Source organism: Palaemon carinicauda, chromosome 9 (assembly GCF_036898095.1).
Source record: "Palaemon carinicauda isolate YSFRI2023 chromosome 9, ASM3689809v2, whole genome shotgun sequence".
NCBI classification, from domain to species: Eukaryota; Metazoa; Arthropoda; class Malacostraca; order Decapoda; family Palaemonidae; genus Palaemon; species Palaemon carinicauda.
This window is the reverse complement of record NC_090733.1, coordinates 160,811,961-160,822,039: the sequence shown is the minus strand read 5'-3', so window position 1 is coordinate 160,822,039 and position 10,079 is coordinate 160,811,961. Positions and strand designations below refer to the sequence as shown.

General features: G+C 37.2%; 1 protein-coding gene across 1 annotated transcript in view; it reads left to right on the top strand.

Moving 5' to 3' along the window:
* Positions 1–3,788: 3,788 nt before the first annotated feature.
* LOC137647316 (serine-rich adhesin for platelets-like) overlaps positions 3,789–10,079 on the top strand; it is a 38,716-nt gene continuing 32,425 nt past the window's right edge. The window contains exon 1 of the mRNA XM_068380713.1: positions 3,789–4,020. Coding sequence (XP_068236814.1) covers positions 3,915–4,020 — 106 coding nt within the window. The 5' untranslated portion in view covers positions 3,789–3,914. The remainder of the gene's footprint in view (positions 4,021–10,079) is intronic.

Below are 10,079 nucleotides of genomic sequence, written 5' to 3'. Positions count from 1 at the left end.
TTACGTATGAGACAAGAATACGTAGCTAGAAGTGGGTGTTATTCTAAGAATCATAGAAACCTGTAATAAACTTGTAAACTCAAAATAATAATCATTATGCTAATAATATCTTTAATATCCATGAAAGGTCCGATGTTTTACGCTAAAATAAGATACATTTAAAAAAAAAAAAACGCTGTGATAAATATGTTAAGCCAGTATTCATGTAAGAAGTGTAATAGGCCTAGTCTGATTCAACTGCCCAGCGTAGGTAGACCTATGAAGTATGACGTGACTAAAACGATATACTGAAATAGTTTAGAATCCTGATTTACTTATAAAGTGGTACTGTATAAGGTTTGAAGTATAAAATCATAAAAAAGATAATAATGCCAATTTAAAAAAAGAAATCTATACCAAGAGGAAAACCAGAAGATGGCATTACTAAGAAAATATACTGTCAAATTATCATGGATTATGAATTGAAAATTGAGGGTAAGTTCTTTTTTATTCGTAAATGATTCTTGATCTCAACTATTTATATATATATATATATATATATATATATATATATATATATATATATATATATATATATATATATATATACACACACACATATATATATATATATATATATATATATATATATATATATATATATATATATATATATAATGTCTTAATGACAGCTTTCCTTATCCTTTCACGCGGTGTAACTTACTCAATACAGGACCTGTACGTTCAATATATATATATATATATATATATATATATATATATATATATATATATATATATATATATATATATATATATATATATATATCTTGTACAGGCTTAGGTATTTTGCATATTAGTCTACACTGCATAACTGGTGTTTATCGTAAAATCTACATTATCGAAACACTTTGAGAACAAGAAAGTTTTCAGTTTCTTTTCGAATGAATTGTTACTCATTTATCAATTCTCGACTTTGAATTGTTTTGTTACCAGTCTACCAGCAGATTTCATTATTTACATTGGCGCTATTTATGCCATCCTTAATATCCACGGTCGGTATTTTCCGCTAATCCCTCCAATTTCAAATCATATGTTTTGTCATTTCTGGAATTCACTACACTATATGATCAGTTTTAGTCAACTGTATATATTTTATCTGTTGTGGGATACATTCCTTGTTGACGTGATTTCCTGAGCATTTCCCTCACACTATATCATCAGTCTTGAACTTGCAATCTTTTTCAAAATGTCCATACTTTTGACAGTGGTAGCAGGTGATCGGTACCCAATTCCCCAATTTCCCTCCCGTCGGTGTCGGCACTCGGCAATTCCATGGTTTGAATCTTGTTTGCTGCTTCATCTTTACTCTTTTCATCAGAAAAAATTGACAACGTCACTTCCATCTGAAGTTGGCCTCGCACTAAGAATTGACACATCCTTTAAGTACATGTTTAACATAATTTTTCCTGTCAGTGATAGTTGTCGATGCTTTAGTTGATTTAATTACTAGAAGATTTTTTTTCCTTAAGTTTGTCAGCGTGTGTCATTTTCTGATTTTTAAAGCATTAACTTAATGGATTTCATATTCTTCTCGAGATTATCCACCTTCTCAGCGAGATCAGTTTTTTGGTGGGTAAGGTGGGGGGAGGTCATTAGTCTGGGTGGAATCTGGTGCGTCCGCAGTAAGCGCAACGAGAGGATTTTCCAATTCAGCGATTAATTCTCCCTTTATGTTCATCTATAGTGATGGGTCTCTCATCTTTAGTCGTTTCTCCATTTACAACATAGTTGTCATGGGTATTTTGGCTTCTTCTACACACCCAGTCCAAAGCCATTTCGTTTTCTTTAAGCTAACATCACTGGTTTTAGTGTCTATAGAGATACTTCTTGTGGTAGAAATTGTCACAAAAAACAGCATCCTATCCATTCTTTGTCCTTTCCCTTCGCAGATCCACATGATGGGTAATTTTTCGGTCATGTAATTTTATTTTCACTTACGTTCGTCCATAAGAATAACTGCAATTTCAAAGTTTACATCTGGGAATTTGAACGATAATAAATTCAGGGCGAGAAAGAAAGATAGCACCGCTCTATTGATAGGCCTATGTATACACAGTCAAGCACGACTCGATCAGCATAGGAATAAAATGAAGAACTTCACGGTCTGAGTAAAATTGAACAATTGAAAAAATGTTTATGTAAAGCACAATTTATATAATTAAGGTATAATGGGAGCAAAAAAAAAATATAAATGAAAAACACTTTCCATCACTTCCATAAACGGGGGAGATAATAAGGCCCTTTAAAATATTAAATGACGAGTATCAAATATGAAAGATTTAATGATAACTGTAGTGAAGAAAGGATTGTAACTCCCAATAAATTTAGTCTTTATAGAGAAATGCTTAGATATGGATTCACAGCATATTTAATAGCCTACAGATTGATATGCTGTGGAAGAGAGAGAGAGAGAGAGAGAGAGAGAGAGAGAGAGAGAGAGAGAGAGAGAGAGAGAGAGAGAGAGAGAGAGAGAGAGAGAGAGAGTTCTCATCTGTAATGACCATACATGAAACCGACAGCATGATATACAAGAGGGAAAATAGACAAATATACACCAATGAAGTGAGGATATTTATCATTATACAACAAGACAATCGAAGAAATAAAAATTAAAGACAATTTTGTTAAAAAAGTTAGGAGAAAGAAAGTTAGCTATTAATGACCTGAATAGCTAAAAATGGGAGCTACCAGGACCTTGCAAGATTGTGGTAAATGAAATATCTGCTTTCACTCTTAAAGGTGGATTAATAATAATCGTTAAATAAACAAAAATGACAAAACTGCAAATAAATTCCGAGGCATATTAATTTAGTGAACCAATTTTATATTTCATTTTATATTTCATATAGATTTTAGTTTTATGTATTGGAACATAGAACTCGACGTAGTCCAGAATATATGCATGGTTTTATTTTCAAAATTTGAAGTAACAATGTGTCATTTCCATCAATGGCGGCATTTTCTTGGTATTGACGCGTAATGGCAAAGTCGGGAATCCCTCCTTGATTGGTGGTTGTGGGAAGGAGGGACAGTAAAATTCTACTGATTTGAATAAGAAAAAAAAATTGGTTACCTCGTACACCGAGGTCGTTTATAAGTTTATTTCTATTTTAAGTGTGAAGTAATATTATATGGTTTATAGTAAAATATGTAATGAGATGTGTACCCAAGATACCATAAGTAAAGAACTAGTTTAATGGTGAAAATAGTTGAGGGTACAAAAAGATACCGTATACGAGTGAAGAGATTGTCATTAAGGTAATTAGAATCTTAAAACTACATATGGTATAGCATTTGCACAAAATTTTATAGGTTTAATTTGAATTTACAAAAGAGACATAACTTGAGAGGTAATTATTTCTAACCAAGGAAAGGACGAGAAACATTAATCCCAATGAAAATCGTGAGGACCTACTCCTGTTGTGTGGCATAGTTATGTTTTAGCACATTGCAGTGTTGCCAGATATGGAAATTCATCCCTAGATTTGGGAATTTATGGTGTCTAATGGGGATATTCTGTACAAATTTCTACGAAGAATAAACAAAAATTAGTAAATCTTTGTATTGTTGCAATTAGTTTGCTTGCACTCTACATGAAGTCTGGTGAGTAATTTCTATGTGAGTAAAGCCTACATGATCAGAAGATAATATATTTGTGGAAATGGGGATTTTTGGGTTGTTTTGGAGATTTTTTATCATGAGTTTTGGGAATTTTTACACTAACCCATCTGGCAACACTGGCACATCGTAAAACGTCCTTCGTAGTTAAAGTGGGCAAGCTACGACGAGGATGATTAGGAAGTTCATGTTATATTTCATTAGTGAAACGGGATAGGATTTTTTTGCTTCGCAGGGAAAGAACAGAAGAGAAGATGGAGGATTTGGAAGAAATATCGGACACAGCGACGGAAAACGGCAGGGAACAGGACAACATCATCAACGACGACGGACCCGAAGAGGGCGAGATCAGTGACGATGGTGAAAACACAAAAACCCATAATTTTCCTGCTTATCCTAATTCTTGTAATGTTGCATCAGACCCAAATTCCTCGCTTAACCATGCACTAAATTATCCTGGGTACTATCCTCCTATTAGATCTGGTGAGGGGCTTTTGCCTATGGGGTTTTTATTCGCTCTTGTATTTTCTTATAACACTTCGGTTTTGTACAAGTGTAGAACCTGATTTTATGACACGCTTATTTGACCAAATATTTTTTTGTCTAACACTTTTATGAGTATTTAGCTATGTAGATTACTTTTATCACTGAATGAAATGTGTGAAAATTGAAGTAACCTAAATGTTTTATGGATGAGCTACCTAGGAAACGTAATTCGTTCAGTTTTTTTTTATATAGGTCATGTTAACTTTAGGATTAGTCAGTCGTCGTTAAAGTTTGTACGTTACGGCTTCGTTCCATTACCTAGTCTCTATGGATATTTACCAAAAGTGAAAGGTTAGGCTATAGACCCGTTTTTATATATATAAAAGTTTTTCATTAGGAAAACTCACCTTTTTGGAAAATTACATCTATTTTTTGGAGCTAATAAGTAATAAGATATACCCTAATATATCCACAGATAATGAGGGCCACCCTGTGGTAACCGCGGGTTCAGGAGGGGGGAAAATATACTCAAGAATTTACTATGGTAGATCACAATGTTGAGAAGAGTCAAAATGAATGTTAAATACAGTACTGTATGTGAAACTAATTTTTGGTTACGTTTCACTTTCCCTTTGCCTACACATACACTGAATATTTTGGTCGGTTCTTTCTCCACTGACCTCATACACCCGACAACACTGAGATTACCAAACAATTCGGAGCCTTTGTATATCAGCGGTCAGTTCCTCACGCATTGATTAAAAATGGACATCAACTAACCTAAACTTTTCCCCCTAACCTAACCTACAAGCTGTATACTTACCTAAGGGGGGGGGGGCTAATACAGTGTAAGGGGGGTCCCTCTACACCGCCGTATTCTAAGTTAGACATGATAGTACATACAGGTGGCTGCTGTGGTCAGTTCCTCCTGCATTGATTAAAAATGAACATCAACTAACCTAAACTTTTGCCCCTAACCTAACCTACAAGCCTTATACTTACCTAAGGCGGGGGGAGCTAACGCAGTGTAAGGGATGTCCCTTTACACTGCTGTATTTTAAGTTAGACATGATAGTACATACCGGTGGCTGCTATCGTACATACACCCCAACAATTCTTCTTCACCCAAGGGGTTAACTACTGCACTGTAATTGTTTAGTGGTTACTTCCCTCATGGTAAGGGTAGTGAGAGACTTTAGCCATGGTAAGCAGATCTTCTAGGAGAAGGGCAATGCAAAATCAAACCATTGTTCTCTAGTTTTGGATAGTGCCATATCCTCTGTACCACTGTCTTGGGTTAGAGATCTCTTGCTTGAGAGTACACTTGGAAACACTATTCGGTATTATAGTAAACCCCAGGAAAACTTTATCAAATTTTGGGTATATATATATATATATATATTGGAAAACTTGTTTTCCTAGAAAATGACCATTATTTCCCTCGCAAATAAGTAGTTAATAAGATATAAAGATATACCCTAATATATCCTACGAAAATGGGGGCCACCCAAGTGGGAACCAAGGTTTTTGACTTGGGAAAATTTATTGGCAAATCGGTAGATAATGGTAAAACTAACCTTTTCTTCTCTATATATTATTCTCTGGGACGCATAATAAATCCACGAAAAATTACACAAAATATGGGGATCCTAGTTAAAACTTCAGAAGCATGACACACTCGATATTGAATTGAATGATTACCTGCATTGAAAGAGCACGTGAAAAGCTATAGAAAAAGTATAATTTTTATATGATAGATTGAACAAGGTGGAATTAAATGGGGTTGATAAGATTTTACCTCAAATGTTTTCGAAGTCCTCTATGGCAATGTTTACTTTTAATGAGGCCTTTAACTCACTTTCTTACGCAACCACAATCGGTAGTAATTACAGTTTATTGGCTGAGAACTGTGACATCAGTATGGCGTAATGGTTTCATAACCAATTGCTAACAATTTCAGTTGAAAACCAAGTTTTACAAGGATTTTAGCATAGTAATACAGTTACCGCTTAACGTCCACTGGTAAAAGTCTTTGACTAAAACGACTTGATGCTGAGAGCAACCTACGCTGTGGAGTAGTCGTTATGTGTCACTTTAGTATTAGTTAGGCATCTTTGTTTGCAATGCTCATTTGGGATTTTGGTGCTGCTCTTTTTTAAAGTATTTTTGTGGTCATGCCAAAAGACTACTGAATAAACCAAACAGCCATGCACTCTTTAAAATCAAGAGAAAATATTCCACAGGAGATAACGTTCTGAATCTTTTGAAAGTTTTGTCCCACACATCATGGGGGCAGACCGTAAAACTTGAAATTATACAAGGCCTTAATTTCTTCAAAAATTAGTTATGGGTGTGAAATATATGCCTCAGCCACCCCAAGCCGATGAAAAGTTTTAGATTCTATACACCATGCTGGTATCAGATTATCCACGGGAGCTTTTAGAACTTCGCCTATCGCAAGCCTCCTTGTTGACGCTGGAGAAATGCCTTAAGACCTTTACTGGAAGTCTTCTGTCATTTTGGTATTGGTTTAGGTTGCAAAGACTTTCTAATTCTTTAGCCTTTCAGACTGCAAACCTTGTAAGGTATTGTAGATATTTTGAGTTGCACCCAAGATCTCTTCAACCTTTTGGTTTCTGGGTTAAAACATTAGTAGACAGTTTAGATATAGGTAGAAATGAATTGCTCCCATGTAGAATATCATCAGCCCCTCCATGGAAATTACTGGATATATCTTTTTGTAAATATTTTATTGGTATAAAAAAGAACATGACTGACTACGAAGCCAGGTTGCTCTTTATGGAACACGTTGAAGAAAACATGGAATAGACTTTTATATATACTGATGGCTCAAAATCTGGTGCTGGCATTGGATGTGGAGTATATAGTAGTGCTTTTAATTGTAGAGGTGCACTTCGTCTAGCATCCTCTATATTCACTGCCTAACTACAGGTATTGTATATGGCATACTAACAGCTATTGAGAAAATAGAGTTAAAAGACGAGGGCAATTTTACTATTTTTAGTGATGCAAGAAGTGTCCTGCAAACTTTAGAAGTTTATAATTCCAATAATTGTTTAGTTTTAAAGATTTTAGAGTGGCTTGTAATTATTGGCATGAAAGTTATAACAGTTTGATTTTGCTGGGTTCCGGCACACGTAGATGTGTGTGGAAATGAGAAGCCTGATTCACTGGCAAAGAATGCTGCAGCTGAGATTTTTTTTTTTACCTACAATTAAGAATTTTGTTTATAGTAGACAACAATATTGGGTTAGTTTACTTGAAAATAAGATGAGAGAAATAAGTTATGTTATATCCCCTTTAGAGGTGTAACGGGATGCCCCGAAAGTAGGAGACTACTCTTTGTCGTCTTTGCATTGGTCATACTCGAATGTCTACATGAGTTTTTGCTGGCTGGCCAACATCAGCCATATTGCGATGACTGTTTGATACCCTTGACAGTGAGGCATTTGTTGACTGAATGCCCCACTTATAGCATAGAACGAAATAGATATCTTTTTGATGCTCAAGTTGAGGATGGTAGGTTCATCCATGTCAAGATTCTTGGACATGTGTCGTACGATTAGCGGCATTTTTAAATTTATTTCAGAAGCAGGTCTTCTGAAGGCTATTAAACATTTATGATATATTTGCTTTTATGGTTTTAATTGAATATTCTTTTATTCTTCATATATAATAAACGATATCGGCGTCAATGACCTTTGATGTCAGGATGCCAGAAAACCTCAAATCATTCTTTCATGCATTCGTCCCCTGGTAGAGACCTTGCCAGTTTCTCCTATGTCTCAGGTGTGGCTGTCCCTGGGTTTGCCTGGTCAACCTTCCAAGGAGGTGTTGCTTGGACTTCTTCAGCGAAGTGTGGGATTGCAGCATTCTTCCGAGTTTGAGGTGGATCTGTTGTCTCTGGTTGAGATGGTTGTTTCCGAGGCTTCATCCGTTGCCCTGCATGCAGACTCCGCTCTTGCCTCTTCCTCTACTCCGTCTGCTGCTGCCAAGCCTTCGGGGGAGGAGCAAAGTCCAAAGCGTGTCTCCAGTGAGTGATCATGTCCCTTGTTCACGAGGGAGACCACCCACAGAGACTCATCTACGGAGGACTTCTGCTGACCTGCCTGACCCTCTGGAGGCTCGTCGTTGTGGTCGCCGCCCTTGCCGAACTCGCCCACCTCTTCGCCTCAGTCATGTTTCTAATGTCGACTGTTTGGTTCTTCAGCTTCAATAATCCTCTTTGTTCATCTGATTCTCGTCCTTCAGCCATTCCCCTGCTCATCAATGAATCTGTGTTCATGACTCGCCAACGAGGTTTCGTTCGCAATCCTCTCCTGATGGTAACCTCCCTGCTGTAGATTGTCAGTCGACTATTCACTGTTCTCCAACTCGTTGATCTCCTAGGTGCTGTTTTCCTGCTCGTCATTCGCCAACTCACTACTCACCTGCTAACTGATCGCCTGCTCGCAATTCACCTGATCGCTGATTGCCTGCTCACCCTTCACCTGCTCGCTGATCGACAGCTCGTTGGTAGCCTCCTCATCGGGTCCTGGTAGCTGATGTTCCTGTTCATCAGCCTTCACCAGTTCCCCAACAACCTTCAGAGGAGAGTAAGACTATTGGGAATGTCTTGGTGACTTCAGTTGAATCTGTACCTTGACAGTCACATTGCTAATATCTCCACACACACACAGTATGTGTAGGCCGCAGACCTTGTATAGTAAGGTTAGCGATGTGTTAGGGTTTTCTTCTTCATGTGCCTCACACACAAAGGGATCCCCGGGCAATGCCAAAAAGACAGAATGGCAGGGACGTCCACCCTCCTAAGGAATGAGTCATACCCATACAAATTGTGTAGATTTAGATTTATATTCCAGTTAAGGAACAAATGACAAATTTGGAAACAGTTTGTATTTTTCCTAACGATACAAACCTTTAGCTATTTTTTCAAAATTGCCTGCCTTTTTCGGCCCCCTTGAAGTCCTACCATCAAGCAAATGAAGTATAATCACTGGTGTGTGAGGAAAAGGAGGTAATTACTACCCCTACCTCCTGTTAACTAGCTGGATGGGTGTTAACCCTTGCTAATTTTCTAATGGCTCATCCTAATACCCATATAAATAGCTAAAGGTTAGTATCGTTAGGAAAAATACAAATTGTTCCCAGATTTGTCATGTTTAGCAACATCTCATGAGTACCATTAGTGTGAGGATATTTGAAATCTAACAAGGTTTTTTACATGTAATCTTATACCTTGTAGGTAAGGTAGGAGGCATTATTGGGGAAGGGAGTTGCTATAGGTCGATAAATATTCTATTTGTTCCGTAACCGAAATACAAACCACGCTATTTACAAAGGGTATTACTTTTAGCGTAGCTGAAATGGCGAGCCATTAGAATTTAACGAGGGTGTATTACCCCCGCGCTAGTTAGCGGGGGGGTAGGGGAGTGGTAGCTAGCTACCCCTCCTCCCCCTCACACACCGGTGAATACTCACTTTAACTTTTGGCTCGGACTGTGACAGACGTCTCTGTCTTGGTCCTCGCTTGGCAGCCATTGTCTGTTTTGTCTTTACTTAATCGCTTACTTTTCATTTACTCATATATATATATGTGAACATGTTTTCATGTTTGTATATATATTTGAGTATAGAAATAAGTAAGTTTCCTTTTCAGATGTGTGTCTAGTGTACGATATCTACGTGGAGGCCTCGGCAGTTAGGCCACCACGGCGTATTTTATGGGTGGCGATCGAGTTTGACTTATGTCTTTCTCTCTCTCTCTCTCTCTTGAGGTCGTTCACCCTTTTACTACGTGTTACTACGCCCTTGTAGCCTAGCTTCCTTTCCGTGTGGGGGGTTGCTACGCCGTACGTTTGTATCAATTAGTTATGAATCTAATTGTAGTTGTTTTTTGTTTAGAACGATTC